The 19,584-nt window shown below is 34.7% G+C and overlaps 3 protein-coding genes across 4 annotated transcripts; 2 read left to right on the plus strand and 1 right to left on the minus strand.

Moving 5' to 3' along the window:
• Positions 1-16: 16 nt before the first annotated feature.
• LOC114528101 (telomerase Cajal body protein 1-like) lies at positions 17-5,701 on the plus strand. Its single transcript, XM_028549687.1, has 12 exons — positions 17-495; positions 979-1,074; positions 1,182-1,296; positions 1,392-1,480; positions 1,615-1,705; positions 1,786-1,915; positions 2,296-2,391; positions 2,503-2,621; positions 3,050-3,153; positions 3,311-3,442; positions 3,575-3,756; positions 4,777-5,701. Exons 1-11 carry the CDS (start codon positions 146-148, stop codon positions 3,735-3,737), a joined length of 1,485 nt encoding a protein of 494 aa, XP_028405488.1. The 5' UTR covers positions 17-145; the 3' UTR covers positions 3,738-3,756; positions 4,777-5,701.
• Positions 3,920-7,788, minus strand: LOC114528102 (omega-amidase NIT2-like). Of its 2 annotated transcripts, none has more exons than XM_028549688.1 (10): positions 7,676-7,788; positions 6,475-6,593; positions 5,972-6,181; positions 5,695-5,788; positions 5,513-5,587; positions 5,235-5,313; positions 5,107-5,122; positions 4,883-4,965; positions 4,647-4,702; positions 3,920-4,435 (listed from the first exon to the last, which is right to left on the minus strand). In XM_028549688.1, the coding sequence occupies exons 1-10, from the start codon at positions 7,686-7,688 to the stop codon at positions 4,341-4,343; spliced, it is 840 nt and encodes a 279-aa protein (XP_028405489.1). In that variant the 5' UTR covers positions 7,689-7,788; the 3' UTR covers positions 3,920-4,340. The 2 variants fall into 2 exon arrangements, with proteins under 2 accessions (XP_028405489.1, XP_028405490.1); XM_028549689.1 differs by lacking the exon at positions 7,676-7,788 and adding an exon at positions 7,248-7,449.
• Positions 7,789-7,885: 97 nt separating this feature from the next.
• Positions 7,886-18,446, plus strand: LOC114528100 (U2 snRNP-associated SURP motif-containing protein-like). Its single transcript, XM_028549686.1, has 23 exons — positions 7,886-8,162; positions 8,770-8,887; positions 9,386-9,480; positions 9,569-9,642; positions 9,759-9,868; positions 9,972-10,051; positions 10,313-10,478; positions 10,951-11,162; positions 11,621-11,664; positions 13,130-13,234; positions 13,426-13,492; positions 13,584-13,789; positions 13,870-13,975; positions 14,483-14,539; positions 14,614-14,693; positions 14,907-14,994; positions 15,336-15,461; positions 15,796-15,931; positions 16,031-16,063; positions 16,431-16,545; positions 16,707-16,896; positions 17,162-17,329; positions 17,556-18,446. The coding sequence occupies exons 1-23, from the start codon at positions 8,109-8,111 to the stop codon at positions 17,778-17,780; spliced, it is 2,655 nt and encodes an 884-aa protein (XP_028405487.1). The 5' UTR covers positions 7,886-8,108; the 3' UTR covers positions 17,781-18,446.
• Positions 18,447-19,584: the final 1,138 nt, after the last annotated feature.

Genomic DNA, 19,584 nt, shown 5'->3' on the forward strand with positions numbered 1-19,584 from the left:
GTTGATTGTATCGTACACCATTTCCTACACCAAGTATTCCGTAACTGAGAGAACAAAGATGGCGGATTGATGCGTGTATCAATTAAAAAGGTTTGAAAGGGAGTTTATTTTGTCGAAGAAAGGTTCAAACTTGAAAGTAAATGAAATGGATGTAAAAATTTTAAATCCTTTGGAAGTGCTGGCCGAAGATAACAAACTATGTTGTGAGGGGTCAGAGGGGACAGAAAAAACTACTGCAAATGGCATGTCTAATCAAAACATCAACAATTCCGATTCCTTACCTGTATTAAATGAAACAGAATTATTACAGTTTAAAGAATCTCAAATATTATGTCAACCTCCTGGAGGAAGTACAGATAATGATTGCGGGGAAACATCTGAATATTCCAATACAAAGTGTTCTGAGACTGAATTGCAAACTAGGAATATTCCATATTCTGGGCCATTTGAAAATAATAATCCTGAAGAGTCTGAAGTGACAAATACTTTATTGAGGTACAGGGTTTAAATAATCTGAAATTCCTTAGCTATATGTTTGCATCATAGTACAATATATTTTCTTTCTATGTCAAACTGCTCAAATAGTAATAATTGTCAAGATCCGGTTTGGAAAGTATGTATTGCACAACCAATATGTTAGGCACATAATTTTGATGTCTTCTATTAATTTCTTTGGAAATCTCAGGCACACAATGTCCACATTTTCCAATCACGGTCAAGTACAGTTTGCTAACATGGCAAGAGCACACTAGAGGGTTATTCACTTTCACAATCATCTGACATCACACACATCTGACGTCATGGTTTCAGTTAGCTAGATCCATAAAGGTGCACTTACCAGTTGAGTGAGATAGTGACATGGAAGAGCCTTAAACAAGACCTGACCCTATCTTGTAAAGATGCGCCACATTCTGCGCTAGTGTCAAAATGCTAATTCTTATTAATTTTATCTAATAATCCTTCTGATAATTACTGTAGATATGAAATTAACTTCAGCACCCCACCTGTCCAAATAACAGGAGCATGGAGGGATTTTGAGGGATCTCCAGAGAATTTTCTAAAGGGCTGCAAATGGTAAGTACATATTTGGCTTATGAATTTCAGTATGATTTCAATTTACCATAAGAATTTTAGTATTATGAATAGATTTATTTACAGCTATAATAATTTACTTCACCTAGGTCACCTGATGGAACATGTATTCTAACATGTAGCAATGACAATACACTAAGACTTTTTAATCTACCAACTGAAATGTATTCAGGTTTTTTTTCTCTCGATGTATTACCAGAAATGGTGAGTTTCCAAGGAATCTATAGTTATTAATTTTGAGTATTGTAATTAGTTCTCATGTAATTAGTTCTAATCAATATATTCTTGGAGATTTTTAGAGCTCTGTGCTTCAAATGAAAGAAGGAGAAACAATTTATGACTATGCTTGGTATCCCAAAATGTCCTCTTATGATCCTGACACATGTTGGTATGTTATTGTATGCCTTAATTAATTAAAAGTGCATGATAAAATCATTTAATGTGTGGAGATGATGTGGTCTATGTTGTGAGTGCATGGAGTGCATGGTACTGAGAGTGAATTAATGTTGATTTGCCTTTTAGTTTTATCAGCAGCAGTAGAGAGCACCCTTTGCATTTGTGGGATGCTTTCACTGGACAAGTACGATGTTCATACCGATCTTTTAATAATATGGTATGAAAGTTGTTACAATTTTATAATAGCAGATTTTCACCCTAACTCCAGTTAATAATAACAGGTTTTGATCAATTCAGGATGAGATTGTATCTCCTCACTGTGTGGCATTTAATTCTGATGGAAGTAAAATATATTGTGGATTTGACAAAATGGTCAGAGTTTTTGATACATCCCGACCTGGAAGACAATGCCAGCAACGGCGAACAGGTGGTTTGCTTGTTTTATTAACTTTAACCAAGCGCGAGGTCTTTACCGAGAAATATGGGAAAGTAATGGACCGCTGAAAATTCTTCTAAGCCAATCACTGAGCTTCATTTCACCAGAAGTGATGCTTGCCATATAATAAGTTCTGTTAATGCTACTTATATAGGATTGTCTTAAAATGTTGTGCAATTTTATAGTGCCCTTGCAACTTGAAATAATTCTAGAGAAAGTTTAGTTCATTGTAGACCAGCTAGAGTTATCTCATACAAGCATGTGAAAACCACCAGCAGGCTGTATTTATATAAGTACCATTAGTTATGTACAACAAATAGTATACTTTAAAATCATCAATGATTGTTATAAATTGTATGATCTTATTCTAGTAAGTAAGAAACAAGGTCAGTTTGGTATCATCTCATGTATAGCAGCATCTCCAGAAAACAATGGCCTATATGCTTGTGGATCGTTTTCTAAATCAGGTATATTTTTTATTGATATTTCTACAAGAAAATTTTAAATCATTAGATTGTGAAATTGAGCAATCAATATATACATACCTACAGTCCTATCAGAATTTTTATGTCATTCAGTTGGTCTCTACAATGAACCGAAAGGAGATCTAATGAGTCTAGTTGAAGGACATCAAGGTGGAGTGACACACTTAGCATTTTCCCATGATGGACAGAGGTTGTACAGTGGAGGACGAAAGGTAATGAAATGAAAGTTTGCTATTGTTAAAATGTTTATAGATGGTTTATACGGTACGTCCTAAGGGTCAAATTCATGACTTCAGTATAGAGACAGAGAGATGGCAAGTTTTAAAAAAGTATATTGAAGATACGTATAAGAGGTTGTGAGAGGAATAAAGTAAACACGAATCGTTGGAACACAAATCAGATAATACAGTACGAGATAGTTATATAAGCTTTGAGGCTCAAAACGGTTGATTGGTACATTTACTGTACATTTTAATACTACCGTACGTTACTATATTGATGAAAGATATTGACATACGTAGAGAATAATGCCCCTGCATCAGGTGACGCACAAAGATGAAGTTGAGAGATACACGGCTATTCTCATCATTCACGTTGACCATTATGAGGGTTGTTTAGACTGAGTCATTAATATTTTTAGGATAACGAAATCATATGCTGGGACATGAGATATCCTGGTGCTATCTTACATAAATTATCAAGATTTGTCAAAACGAACCAAAGGATGTATTTCGATATTGATAGGTAATTTTTATTGTAAAGTATGGGTAAGCCCTGGTTCCCATATCTGATATCTTCATGTGACTAAGCTGGGGTTAGCGATATCATGATCATGTTCATCGTCACAACCATTGTGCAAGGACTGAAAAAACTTCAAAGTGTAATTCTAAAAATTTTCTAGTTCTGGTAAATACGTAATCTCTGGCAATCATGATGGAACCGTGAGTGTTTGGGATACCTATGTTTCTTCTGACGTCATTTTACCGTGTGGCATGACCTACATTGCTCATGATGATTGTACTAATGGCGTAAGGTAAATTTGACGACACTAATACACATTGGTTGTGCCCCATACAAGATTTTGCGAGGATGGCAATTGTTCACCCTTGTTCACTGAAAGCAGCTACGTCATAAACTGCAGTAAAATGACGTAATGAATTTTTAGTTTCCATCCAAGTCTGCCTCTCCTGGCCACCGCCTCCGGACAACGAAAATTTGTGATAAAAGACGAATTTGAAAATGGTGAGAATGAAGATGAACAGACAAGATGTGACTGCTCGTTAAGACTTTGGAAACTTAGTTGTAACTCTCAGACGTCGATGGATTAATTATGCTGTTTAATGACAGGTATTGTTCATTTCTGTTTTACTGCTAGGCGCTAGCTTGATGCAACCTATACGACTATACTTATATATCCAAAGAGCTTTACTGACAAACGTAAAGTCTATATCAAAACCCACGCGCCCATTTTGGAAAATATTCGTTCCTTGAATTCACACATTGAATAATATAGGCGAAAAACACATATATTTCGTTTCTAAAACGGTGAATTATATTTATATTTATTATGTACTTATTTATCAGGAGCGTAGAAATCCGAAATCGAGGGTGCCACTGGGGGCATCTGAATGAATACAGTAAAAATGCCGCTGCACTAAGAGTGTCCAAATGTTTCATTGTGGATTTATGATTACCTATACGGAGATACCGCCAATTCTACATTTTCAAACATAACTTTTTTGAAGGTGCCCTTTGCTTCCTACGCGCCTGATTTTTATATATTTATACTTATTAGCTATTTTTCTTAAAAATTTGCAAAGTGCATCTACTATATTCATCTTGCTTGCATTCATATTCGAGAAAAACAAAAGAGATTAATTATTTTAGACCCTTCATCTGCATTGGCAGTTGGAATGTCTATTTTGTATCATTTACGAAGTTTGAGTATTTTCCACTGAGTAGAGATCGTGACGTCTTTGAAGAGTGATTGGTACTTGCAAGCGTACTTCTTCCAAATAATTCAGGTCTAATAATGAAGGACAGAAAAATAAAACGGTAGATCAGCGCAGAAGCAAAGTTAGTGTATGTCATGTTCTTTACTCATAATATTTCATAGACCCCATTGTTTGCGTAACAAAGAAATACCCTGGGCACGAGGTTGCATCTCATTCCCTCTTTGTCACACGTCACACCATGCACGGTCATAATCTTGTTTATTCTCTCAGGTATTTTCTTACCAATGTCAGAGTACACCACAGCTTCCTGATGTTCACACTCTGCAATAACCTTACCCCTATATGACACAATGGCTCAAATTAGAATGTGAGGCGAGATTACTTGTTAATGGTGATACGTCTTTTCCTGCAGACATCTCGGTGACAGGGCTGAAGAATTGCTTGCCAGAAGAAGTGGGTTCCCCAACTACACTTACCAAGGATTAAACTGTTTTCGAATAGCAGATGGCGTAACTTACCAAGGGTTTGCCACAGTTGTGTGTCCCCATGCGACATAACTTGCATTGGTGTCTCGAGCTGGGGATATTCCTGCGCAGTAAACCTGGAAATTTGTGCATCACAAAGTTATCAAGATACATGTAGGATTTGTAGGTACCTATGTACCAATTGCCTGCGTGCGAGTACATCAGCAGAGTGCAGATGGAAATTTACAAGGAATATTAAACAGTTGTGAGTTGCTTACCTGATTATTCAAAGCCCTTGAAACATGAAAAGGAAAAAATAAACTTATCTCAACTATCTAACGCACGAAGCGAGCGCGGAGATTTGAAAGGTGGTTTGCAGCTAATCATTGAGAATGACATTTCATACCTGCTTCGCACGAGCAGTTCCCAATGCGCGGGACCAGTTGTCATGTTGAAAGCTCCTGGATACAGAAGTAATTTACATCCTATAAAGAATATTTCTAATTTAATTCGTTCATCTGAAGTAGAGTTATTTTTGTCAATATAGAAACTATTTATGGGGGAATATAATTCTATATAAATGCCAGCCAGCACTATGAATGGCCATATAGGTGGGGTAGGGGCTCTGTAGAGGGGTCACATCCCCTCCTGATACATGCCCCTGATTGGTCTAAAAGTTCTTACCTTGTTTTGCATAAAGCTGTGCCATTTCAGAGAATCGAATGTCATAGCAAATTCCCAGGCCAACCTTGCAGTATGCTAAATGTTAACATGATAATATCTCCCTTGAGGAAGTTTGATTATGGTATTTAAATTGAGAAAGGTTATTTTTCAAAATTTTACTTCAAATAAAGCATAAAACATACGAGTGTCAAAAGTCGTGAGATTATTCCCAGCATGTAAAACTTCTGATTCACAAAATGTTATTTTCCCAGGAATGTCAATATCAAATAAGTGCACCTTAACACAGACCATTTTGAGTATCAAATAACTTGCTATATGTATTTAAATGGGGATGGTCGCAAAATACTGCATCCACACTGGTTCAAATACGAAATGAAGGATTGTGCCATTTTAAAATTTAAAAATAATTGGAGTCCGCTGCCTCCCTATGCCTTGTAAATGATTGTAAAATTTTCAAACCTTTCTATGTTTTGCCACCATTTCTCCAGCAGGTGAAAATACAGTAGATGTGTTAAAATATTTTTCTCCATCTTTCTCGGGAATGGATCCACCAACAATAAATACATTAAGCTCTTTAGCTAATGATGATAATATGTCAGTCGACTCGCCCGGGATTTTCTCTGCATATTTGGCAAAATATTGTGTACCATATGGACTGTTGAAACATTCCTTGTAGAGAAAATACTTGTTGAGTTTTTGTATCATTATATGCTAGCATTAATTTAAGCTATCAAACATTTTCCATAATATGATGGCCAGGTTCCAGTTTAGCTGGTTGGCTAGTACAGCTAGTATATTTAAACCATTACAATGGGTGACTGACACTGTCAGTTTCATAAATGTCTTATTGAGGAATAGTATTTTATGTACTGAACAACCATAGGCGGCCCAAAATTACCGGCCGAAAAATTTTTCGGCAATTTGTCAATGTAATGTATAATATATAGAACAACTGTACATACAGGCAAAGATATTATTGATGCTCCTTTTTGGGCAGCTGTTCTGATGAGATTTTGAGCATGTGACAAGTTCTCAACTTTATTTGGACCAACACCTAACTGAATCAAAGCTATCTTGAAAACTTGTAAAAGAAACAAAAATAAGCTACTTTAACTTCATTGGATTGTATAAAACCCTGTAACTGGAGGCCTCCATGGATTTAATCGAAATGCTGGGATTGTTTTATTAGATTGTAAAATAGACCTGGGCTCACAGGAAAGCCTTGAAGGTTTTACCAAAAGTCAACAACAGTATAAGTATATATTATATATTTATGACATTCGCATATTTTAGGCTAGGGAAGGGAGGGAGAAAATACTAGTTAAATTCTAGTCTAAATAAGTCTAGTCTTCAGTGGTAATTTAAACCTTGCTATGCAAATTTCAAGTCATTAAAATGTATTTCAAAAATTAATTTTAAATTGTCAGGCTGGCTGTGCTATTGGCAAGGAAAATTAAATCATCCACAGGATATGAAAAATCAGGTTTTTTTAAAACCATTTGTTTTGGCAATTTGGAAGTGTGTGGAGAGATGTAACATCAATAAATTATGATAAAAGTAATTCAAATTTCTTTGTTGTTGCATTTCAGTGGATTGCTAAATATGCAACATGCACTAGGTTTTTCTAGTAATATTATTTTTTTAAGTCATGCTGAAAATAAAATGGTGGTGCAATATGAATGTGACCAGGACCAATTACAAGTTACAACTTATATAATATTATATCACTACTTACTTGACCTAATCATTTATACTGAAGTTCATATTGAAAATTTATATTGAAATTTATATTAAAGATATAATATTATTGAAGACTGAAGAGGGATATTGAATAGTTCCCAGTCCTCTTACAATGGACTAATGCGTCCTGTTGTCAGAAGTCAGAACCACTGGTCAAAACTCAAAAGCGAAATTTGATATATCATCAAATATACAACTGGAAACAGCTGGAAGGTCGATCAGAGAAAAACTAAATTTTTAATATGTGTTTATTAGTCAGTTTCAATTATTGACTTCTATTTTCTTTCTCAAAAATCCCGTGAAAACCCGAGTCCCGGGGCGGGATGTACATTTTAATAAACAAAATCCCCCAAAACGTTCGAAAAATACCGAAATCTCAAGTTAAAATTCCGGAATTGGGCATTCGCGACGCTGAGAACTTACCTTTACCCGCCATCCCTTGGCCTAGTTCTTCGATTATTCGAGTCACTCACTAGTTTTAACTTTTAATTTTAGTGAACCTACTAAAACAAGTGCAATGGTCTTTTTTCGGAGAACTTACAAATCAATTTATGGAATTTTACGGGGACTAATGTGGATAATCGGTGTCATAATATTTGTCACAATGCCTTCGCATGGTGTCATGGGAAGCAGATGGATTTTGGATGTTGGAGAAGCAACGATTGGAACAGTCTTGACTGCCTTATTTTATTTCTTAACCACACAACTAACTGCATAATTATTTGTTTTATCGACGTGGTAACACGAGAAGAGTGAAATGTTTTATCTCGTTTCGGTACAAGGTTGAGTGTTATATTTGAAAGTTAATAAGCTAGTGACTATATAGTGAAGACTGCACGTTACCAAGCAGTGGCTGATGGTTAACATGAAAAAAGTCAAACCAAAGCAAGAAATAGAGCAGAAAAAAAAGGTGACGAATCGTTGTAGTAGCGATATTCTATAGATATGTTTGCAATGCGTGTTTGTGTTTGTTTTGCATTGGTCTGAAAAAACAGTTAACAGAATAGGATACCTGATATATGCTGATTCTGATACCTCGGATATTTCATTAAGAATTTTAGTAAATTCAACCGACAGAGTTAATTCACATTCTGTAGTAAACAGTTGAAAATCATAGAACAACTACTATTAATGTCTATATACACATATATAGATCCAACATGTATAGAGAACTCACTTTATCACACCATCCAACTATCAAATCTATCATCCAATCATATACAGTCCGGTCAGATGTAAAAGCATTTTAGTAGGGCTTTATAGAAGGGGGGGGGTATGCATATTATTGATAACTGGTTATCAGCAAACATGTTTGATTGTGACTTCTATGAGCTTAAACTTTGACTCTGCACACCTAATTCTTCACATTAATATATAGTATATAAAGTTTAAGCAGTGTTAATCTTCTTAAAGACATGCAGTAGCCATTTGAACCAAATTGGCAAATTGGAAAGTTACATTATTATGTATGTAATGGAAGTAAAACATGGTTTCATTTTGGAAAATTCACAATATAGGTTGAAGAAACAAACTGTGCTGAAGTTTATGAAGAATTTGTGGCATCATTTGAAGGAGCAGCATCAAAAGGAAAAACATTTGTGCGAGGAAATGTTGTTAACCCTGGGGAATCAGAAGGTATTTTTACTGTAGTTAAGGTAAAGTACTACAGGTAAAGTACTACAAGTATTCATTTTCAACCATGCAAAATTGATTTTCATAATACAGTTTTCATAGAGATCAGGCTATGCTATGAAATTTTGCAAAACTCAACTCTCCAGAAAATGCCAGTACATTGGACAAACCAGTATTCCACAAAGTAGTTTCATACATATATAGTGTGCATACAACTATTGTATTACCTGCATTTGAATTTCATACACAAATATAGTTCAATTTCCTTAAAATTAGTTAATTTGTATTTTTACAACAATTCTATTCAATACCTGAATATATTTGTGCAAAGATTCTCCAGCAATATTTCACGCTCTGATATTAGCTGTGATTAGACTGAATAAAGTTCATTTTGTTGTAATAAATTAATTTGTCCATATATATTTGCTCTGAAAATAATAGATGAAAGATAACTGTTACAGTATTGCACACTGTATTAATATGTTATTTTTATATTTACAGAAGCGACATCTGAAAAGGCAGGACAACTTTACACTTTGAAAGCTAATATTTCACAAGATACCACAGTCAAACCAGCTTTCTCTTCCAAAACAAAGGTAATACCTGAAAAAGTTAGACTATACATGACACTAAAATGTTGAATTAAGTGAATGTTAGACAGTTAGTTACATTTATCTACTTCAGGAGACATTAAAGAAACGAAAAGAAAAAGAAAAAAAGAAGAGCAATCTTGAACTTTTTAAGGAAGAATTGAAAAAGTAAAACACATAATATCCCTGTTAGCAAAATATCTACATTGCCACATTTTTCTCTGAAATTAATTAATATTTCTTAATAAACTTAATATTTCTGTAAAACTGATTATTTATTTTAGACAACAAGAAGAAAGAGAACTTCGTCATAAATTAAAAAAAGGAGAACTTGATGATATACCAAGAGATGTTTTTGACAATTTTCCAACTCTGTTATCAGCTCCACCTAAAGGTACATACAAGAACAGTCCATACTTAATTTTTTTATACAGTAAATATTGATTATATGCTCTTATATTCATTGCATATGTCATTTTTACATCTCCCAATTTTAGAGGAGCCATATACGTATGGATCTTATGATACTGGTGATCCTAACACAACAAACCTTTATATTGGAAACATAAGTCCTGAGGTACTTTTTTGTAGTTAGTACCAACACTTTCTACTACCACCAAAGTCATGATAATTAAAAAATTTTTATTGACTAATTTATTTATAAAGAGAGTTGGCATTCATTTTTTATCTTCCATGCTATTGAAATATAGTTATAGTTCCATTGCACGACAGGCATTGTAGTTTTGTCATTCTAAAAATCAATGTCTGTGTAATAGTCATTATGTGAGTCTGTATACTCCATGTTTAAGAATTATTTGCTGTTTTTATGTTATTGAAGATGAATGAAGAACAATTAATGAAATTATTTGGTCAGTTTGGACCATTGGCCAGCGTTAAGATTATGTGGCCAAGAACTGAGGAAGAAAAATCTCGAAACAGGAATTGTGGTTTTGTTGCTTTCATGAAAAGAAAAGATGGAGATAAGGCACTTAGTGCTTTAAAAGGTTCGTCATACCAATCCTTGTTGGCTCAGGTGAAATGCAGTGATCCCGAACGTTTTCTTTCTTTCATCTTACACACACACACAAAAATTTGTTGTGCCGATTTTGCTCGCTCAGATAAATTTATCTAAGATTTTGTTGCAAACACTCGCCTCAGTGACGTAAAAACCGGGAAAAATTCTGTTTATTTTATAATGATTTTTCCTCCGTTGTTGAAAGCAGTTTGCATGCAGTAAAGTCTAAAGAAAATTACAAATAGATAAACTATTTCAGCCGACAAATTTGTCTAATTTAGGCAGTTGTTATATCACAACATTTGACGAGTATGCATCCACCAATAGTGTTTGTTTGATTTGAAGAGTGTAGTGTACAACTTTTAATGAACTGGCAATTTTTACTTCAGCCTCGCATAGTCTCATACTGTCCTGGACTGGCTATACTATAGTGTAGAAATTTATTTCATCTTTTTGTCTAGGCAAAGAAATCCAGGGATATGAGATGAAACTTGGGTGGGGTAAAGCAGTACCTATCCCTCCACATCCCATTTATATCCCTCCAGAAATGCAAGAGGCTAATAAGCCACCCCCACCCTCAGGCCTGCCGTTTAACGCCCAACCTGGGAAAGTGGAAGATTCGGAGCATGATGATACACCGGAGTTATTTGATATGAACGGCATCAGTAACAAGGTGAGGAAACTTATATTTACCTCATGATTTCTTCGATTATTTCTTTGGCTGATGTTCACGGTATTCAATTTAGGATTTAGGTGTACGGATATATATATTAAAATATCCTCGTAAAAAATACATAAAAAGTATTCGTGCAAAAACATAAATTCTTATTAAATCATGTGCACATATTGCAGGTCATAACAGTCCATTGTACAATTTCTATTCTTCTAATGTGAGACTCGTGATATTTTGAGTGTCTTACGTCTCAAAATGCCGTGTCATATTACAGCGTTATTTGGTTTTGAAAGGTTATTTTGACCGCAAGGTCTCGGTGAATTTTGTTTATGGTTGAAATCATTGTAAACTAAATACACACGTTTTACATGACTTATTTCGGCGGCATTAATCATTAGAATTTTCTCATATTTGGTATTGGATTGTGTTACTCACGAAATGTTCTGTGGTAATTGTAGACTCTAGCCAACGCGGTTGTCAAAGTTGTTATCCCGACAGAAAGGTATTTTACAGTATATGTAACCATTGATCACCATGACAACAGGTGATCGCGCATTTCTATGCTGGTGCAATTTCTTTGGTCAAGTATTTTCACCATTTGTTTTTCATAATTCTACTGTATTTGAATTTTTCCACAAGCGTTCCTAAATATGTTTATAATGTTTTGTTATTACTGTATTGGCGTTGATCAAGGGTTAAACGCGTCAGAGGTAGCTACATTGTTGTTTAACGACTAAGCCGTGTTGAAATTTTCCTGACCTGAGTTTTTGGTATCTGTAATGCATGCAGTGCCATGCAGTTCACACAAATCCAATGTAGCTATATACAGCTGAAGTGAACATCAGAATTTAAAATGAAATCTACAATTTATTTCTAATATTCTATTTTAATTTTCTATTTTTCAATAATTGATTTACTAAATTGCTTATGTAGAGGTCAATATAGGAATCAACATGCAAATGAAAGAATATTTTGTTCAATAATTTATGTGGTATTACTATTCCATTTTATCAATCTGGCAAAACCTAACGTACATAAAGTACCATGATTTGTGAGGTACTAGTACTACTATACAAAGTAATCTATAAGTATATCCAGTTCACTGGTATATCCATAAGTTTCCTGCATGTATACATTTACCTCATTTATACAGTCACAATATTCGTGAACTCGGGACGTAATTGCGCGCGTTTAACACTTGAACCAATAATGCCAATCGTTACTGTAGTGACGTCATCCGAAAACTTTAGTTGTTATGCGGGTTATTAGGGTTTTTTTGCAATTCGTACACAATATTTTCCTGGGTTTCCCCGAAAAAACGAACGAAGTCTGTTTTTTGTGTTCATAAGGGGTCAATTTGGTAAAACTAAATTGCTATAAAACTAGATACACTATTTGCCGTGAATTGTTTATAAGAGCTATGCATGCTTTAATGTTGAACTATATAATTTGTTTTACATCGTAATCTCACAATTTTATTTTACATAATTATGTGCAAGCATGCATGTATATATAAAGTGACTAAACCACAACACACATATACAATATGCATTTGATATTTCCTAATCACTGGCTTCAGAGTATCGCTAAAGCGCATAATTATAAGTATATAGTATTGTTCTCATCATTTTTTTGCTCAAATGCTGTTAGGAATTCCATCTTAATAACAGCATTTTGTGTGTTGTCGGCATTCAACTTTCCGTGTCTCACCAAGGTCCGGTTCACGAACTGAATCCTATTTTGCAGAAATTAGAAAAGGAAAATAGTAGCTCAGCCTACGAACCAGCTACTGACGCGCAATTCCTTAAACTTGTTGTATGTGCGTCTTCGCAGATATAGGTGAAATCATTTTTTGCGATGTGGTTATGTAACAAATGGATCTGTGTGGGTGATGGTTGGAGGGGGGAGGGGGGGTGTAGAAAAAAGAATGTTGATATAGAATTTAACTCTTAAGTTACTTATTGCAGGCCAATTCTTCATCTTATCCATCGAACCATCGAATTTGTGATTTTGGAAGGACCAATTTTTGAGGCGATGATTATGAACCGGGAACTCAATAATCCACAATTCAGGTAAGTTTACTTTGATTACGATATTTTAAATAGGTCGCGATCACAAATGTTTCACTTTTAAAATTGCTTAACATTATAAATACATATCTTATGAGTTGCAATCAGATTTAGATCAATGTTTGTATGCATGGAGGGCTATAATTTCTTAACCAGCCAATAAATTCTTGTGTTCAAACGTGTTTGCCTTTCAGGTTTATGTTTGACAACCAAAGCCCGGAACATATTTACTACAGATGGAAGTTATTTTCAATACTCCAGGTGCGGTGTTTCATCTATCACAGTACAAATCCAACCATTCTGTTCAACATAATGATTTATAGGTTCTTAAAGTACTCCCGTAACAATTTAGGGTGACAGTCAAACAAAATGGAAGACGAAGCAATTTCGAATGTTCAAAAATGGTTCGGTTTGGAGACCTCCCAACTGTACCTCGTATTTAGGAGAAAATGCCGACGAACAGGAGGATGTAAAAGAAGAAATCAAGAGAGAAAAGAAACCATTGACTGAAGCAAAACCCGCCTCAAAACCATCAAGAAAAGGACTGCTGAGTGACAGGTTTATTATTTATTATAAAGAATACACCAATCTTCCGTTTTTTTATCCTTCTTTAACTTGGTAACTTGTTTTCGGTACAGACAACGAGACAAACTTGAAAACATGTTACGAGAATTGATATCAGAAAGAAGTAAGATTGCAGAATGTATGAGATGGTGTATTGATCACGCTGAAGCAGCTGATGAGGTTATATAATTATATCAGTTATTATTAAATTATATCCTGATTGGTCTCTTGCACTGATGACGTATCACAAATGTAGTCCGCCATCGTAAGTTAAGCCCGTTTTCCACTAGGCGAATTTATTCGTGCGACGTGAAACGATTTCTGAAATCCGGTGCCGTGAAAAAGTAGATACGCTTCCTACTTTTTATCAGTTTGCGCAAATAAATTCGCCTAGTGGAAAACGGGCTATAGATGGCTCCTATTCAACGAATTACATCAAATCTCGGAAAAGGAATATTGTCTAAATAGTATTTCTATGCATGACCCTACACACCATATTCATTAAAAAGGTTGTCACTTCTCTGTCTTGGAGGGTATGGCAGTTCTTATTAAATGACTAAATTGAATTATATATGATTGGGAGAATAAAAAGGATTAAAGTTGGTCGCAAACTCTATACGACGAGCGCAAGAAATCATCTTTTTTTTTCGTTTACATGGTGTAGCTATAATTTGTCTTTTTTTCTAGATTTCGGACTGCATGTCGGAATCTCTATCAATTCTTGAAACTCCGCTGACGGTGAAAGTAAGTAATTTTTTAATAATTAATCTCTTATATAAATATAGCTATGATTCATGATTGCGTGTTTTTATACTCAGATTGCCAGACTCTATGCTGTGTCTGATGTCCTCTATAACTGCACCGCCAAAGTTCGCAATGCTTCATTCTATCGAAAGAGGTACTACAGTACTGTACATTATATAGTTCAGATTATATGGTTTACGATGTAGAGATGAGCAACATATGCTAAAAGATTTTTATGATTGAATTCTATACAGAACAAATATCCTTTTATTCATTGAAATCCTTCATATACAGCTGTAAACAAATAAATATTTACTCTGGAAAAACAATAATGCTAATAGAATTTTTTTTCATTTCCATTGTGTAGTTTTGAAACAAAGTTACCTGAAATATTTCAAAATCTAAATGAAACATTCCAAGCAGTGAAAACACGAATGAAGGCTGAACAGTTTCGGGTAAATCTGCAGTAAATTCAACTGTTTCTTCTTTAGTTTTTCACCTGCAGTAAACGCATTTGTATTGCCGTTCATGTATCTTTTTTTCATGAAATGTGTGACCTATAAATGTGCAAATAATATATACATGACAACTGCTTATAAAAATGAATATAACATTCTCTCGTTATTAACCAAATGACAACACTATAGTGATACTGCATGATACATGCACTGTATAGTTGTCATTATTATATAGTGTTAGCTTTCTCCAACCTTTGCCATACAGTGTACGCCTTGAAGCTTGTTTTCGGAGACGTTTAATATATTAAGATATGTGGGTTTTTTTCAAATATTTCTAGAAACAAGTCTTAAAATGTTTGGCTGCGTGGACCTCTTGGGCAATTTATCCGCCTGATTTTTTAGTAAATCTTCAAAACATCTTCCTTGGACAGTCACAGAAAAGCGTCACTGATCAGTTTATTGTAGTAAGTGCTAATATTATAGTGCATATAGGTTGTATTACTATTTAATATTTTCTATTTTGTGCCTTTATCCGTCTCTATGTCATTAGAAAATAAACTCTGTAGAAATTAGCTACTTACGCTATCATTTTGGCATTTTAATTTGTGCGAATGTGTGCAATGCATTCTTATCAAAGGCAACGCAAACCGTACAGTAATTTATATCTTGTGAATGCTGCACCTTTTTAGGGCAACGGTCCATAATTTCCGCATCTTACGCTCGGATTTCCTACATTACGAAATTTCAAATTATTCGTTGAAAAAGCTGAAAAATTCATTTTTGTCTATTTTTGTGAAGAATCGTAACCGCAACATATTTGACATCAAGAGTACGGATCGCGATGATGACGATGATATTGTAATATCAGATATTGATGGCTTTCCTTTGCGAAAAGATTCATCTGATCCATTGACTGATCTTGATGGAATACCAAGTATGCTATCAATTGTTACTAATATTTGTGTTCAAAAAATAGCCTTCTAGTTCTTCTCGTTATGCTACATTTACCTAATGGCAATAATTCGTATTTCAGTGGATGATATTGATGGCAAACCAATGAAGACAGGTGATTATAGACAAATATGTACACCTTTGTATCTATATATCCTGTAGGTTAATATGTGAATTCCAGGAGTAGGTTGTATGAAAGCTAGATCATGTTATCCACCGCAGATATTACCTTTAAATCCTTCCAAAAACTGCCTGTAGTATAGTATAACCTTGAACTTCAGTATTATCTCTATTAGAGTAAAGCTATCTTTATTCCCGAACTTTTATTACTAAGTTTTTAAGGCTTTAAATCGGTTGACAATATCACTAAATCCGCTGGATGGTGCTGTAGCACTCAGATTGTACCATGGATAGTCAAGCAGTCATATAAGTCAAATATGTGCTCTAATCCATTGTTTTTCTAAAAATTTCGTTTTCATTAGTGTCCCCCACTCACATTCCATCGAAATGGGACCATCCTGCAGAACTTGCGTCGAAATGGGATGGCAGTGAAACAGAATCAAAATGGGAGAGGGTTAAAGAGCAAACAAACACGAGGTTATATATAATTATTGCCTGTAGCTGCATCCTTAGTTTAATTCTAAGCATTCTAATTATATATGTCTCTTTCATACTTTTATAAAGTCATTTCATAAAATCAGTGAATTAATTTGCCTATTCTTAGCATAACTGGAAAATGTTGTTTCTTACTTCATTAGCGAGGTTTCAAAAGAAATCTCAGTTGATGCGGCAAAAAGTGTAAAAGATATCGATGAAGATAAACGAAAAAGATTACGAGAAGTTGAAATTAAGGTGGCGAAATACGCAGATAAATTAGAATCAAGTGGCAAAGAATCTCCAAGTAGTATTAAAGAAAAAGTAGAACAATTTAGACAACAGCTTTTAGAGGTATCGTTGTACACAAATAAATTCTAGGTATTCGCATGCTTTTTTGTACATGATCGTTCTCCAAGTTCATATATGGCCGGATAATTTCACTAGAAGCCGGTTTGGGAAGGTTGAGAAACTAGAGATTATAATCTACCCCTGCCTCAACAGATTTTGAAAATTCTGGTCTGATCATGTCTAAAATTGACACAGTCACAGAACAGTACAAAACGGTCTGAATTTGATGGAAGCCTGATTAGCAGCCTCCGACTTGTATTTTATCAAGGAAAATGAGCCCCGTAAGTCTAAGAAAAAGAAACGTCATTTATCTCCTGCTGAAGAATCTTCCAAGAAACGAAAATCTCGAAGTCGTTCAAGTAGTCCTTCACGTCATCGTCGTTCTTCATCGTCATCGTCAAGTCCATCTCCTTCTGCATTGACTAAATCTCTGCAGGTAAGCCGGCCATACCTTGCATGTAAAATTTACGTGAATTGAACTTTTTAAAGCTATTCGTATTGAGATTTAGGCCATTTAAGTACCTTGCAGTGTTGAGCTGTGCATTTGTTGTGTATCGCTCTTCTGTTGCCCCATCTTTCAAAAAGCACTTCCTCGAATGTGCTCGGAATAATTAATACTCTTTGCCTTTATTCTTCAGTTTCTTTTTTTAAAACTATTTCAGTCGCTGAAGAGTTATAACTCGCCCGCTTCATCCCCACACTCCCGACAGCGTTCTCCTTCGCCGTCAACGGAGAAGAGACGGCGCGATAGCTCGCCAAGAAAAAAATCCTCGAAGAAAAAGCGATCAAGATCGAAATCTCCAAAGAGCAGTAAAAAAACTAAACGAAAAGATAGAAGTCGAAGTCGGAGTCCTCCAGCCAGCAAGAGTTCCAAGAAACCTAAATGACATGCATTTCAAAGAACTAGTGCTTAAATCATCTGAGATCTTGGAACGCTTCTATCCATGCTGTCGTTACATTCAATGCTCGCAATAATTGTCATTGAAAAAATGAAGTTCATGAACGTTCCGATGCTTTTCACAAACGTGAAGTGAATAACAAGTGTCCAAAAAACCTACTCGTATATAAGATACAGTGCTGTATTTTACATACATTCAGATGACTTTCTTTCGCGTGGAAATCAGCGACGTCATTCCTTTCATTCAAACTGAAGGCCCTAGTTTTTAGCATCTAATAGCCTAGCAGGATTGGAATGCATTATGACAAAATATATATCGCTTTGCGATCTTGGAGGACAATGATTTATTGGTGTATTGAGAAGGGGCTCAATCAACGTCATAAAACTTCAGGGTTACATAGTGACAATGTTTTTATCCACGTTGATTTTGATAAATAACCTTTTTTACTCAATTTTGCCTGTTGAAAAGCAGTCATTCTGTCAAACTTCGACTTTTTTTAATTTTTTTCAGCACATATTTATGATAACAGAGAGCTCCTCTTTGATAAATACACTTCTGAAATAACTACTGACGTGTAGATTATTCATCTTTACACTTGTACATCATATGTATTAAAGATATAGAACTAGAAACGAGAAATTATACTATTTGATATGCAAGGAAATCTTCGAGACAATAAATTAATGACCTCGATCATTATATGGAATTTCTGAAGGACCGCGTGACCGTGTCGATTTGCCCAGCTCTTTAACACATTTATCCAATATTTAGTGCTGCTAGCAGTATTTTTGTTTTTTGCATTTTTTTGTAACTCTAGTATTAAGTTCGAGATTGGGGAATCTTTGCTCACCGCTAGCTCCGTCCATGTTTATTTCTTTTAACAGTTTTTCAACTTTGTCTTTTCGCGGGCATTTTGCTTGGATTTGATTGGCTAATCTCATTTTTTCAACAAATCATATATATTTGTAACAGGATTTTGCACTGTTGTTACAGAATTTTGCACTGTTACACATTTTTGCACTACTGTTTGGGATTAACTGCACTGAAATCAACCAATCAGGGTCGAGAAACATTTTTTTGTATATTATTAACTCTGCAACCATACTTTGAGAGTGTAACATTGTTACCTCCCTGCACAAAATGTGCAATCATTTTAATCCATTTGAGGTATAAATACTATAACCAAGTTACAAGTGTATGAAAAATATGTAGCAGACAGATATTCTTTGAGAATTTGATGGCTTGTAAGTTTTTCATCCGTCGTTGATAATAATCAATATACAAAACATATTCCACATAGATGCGTCCTTAGGATTCTCAGTTTTTTTGCTCATGTGGTCTTGAAATATGAACCAATTAGATTTTGCCTGTCCCTATCTTAACCCTATAAATGCTGGTGCGGACGCTTTTGAAAATGCTAGACTGTGAGAAGTCAGTTCAGGGGCGGGCAATATCAGTCACAGCATGGGGCAATCATTATATAATGATACCGTACAATTTCTTGAGCCATAACCCATAAAATATCGATAGTTTTCTTTCAATATAAACCCAAATTAAAAGTATCATGTGTTTACCATGCCATTATCAATAAAAGCTGAAAAGATCTTTTTTCATTTTAGGGATATTCTTGGTACAGAAAGCAGATTATGATAATTTGTCGTCTAGGTAATGATAAACTTTAATAATTATAGTTAACGACAGGAGATCAAATTTTGTTTTTATGTGTATTATTTTGTAGGAAAAATACAAATTTGCCAATTTAACTGACCCATATTGATCTTAAATATATGTT

Source organism: Dendronephthya gigantea, unplaced genomic scaffold, assembly GCF_004324835.1.
Source record: "Dendronephthya gigantea isolate DGI-Jeju-01 unplaced genomic scaffold, DenGig_1.0 000048F, whole genome shotgun sequence".
NCBI lineage: Eukaryota > Metazoa > Cnidaria > Anthozoa > Malacalcyonacea > Nephtheidae > Dendronephthya > Dendronephthya gigantea.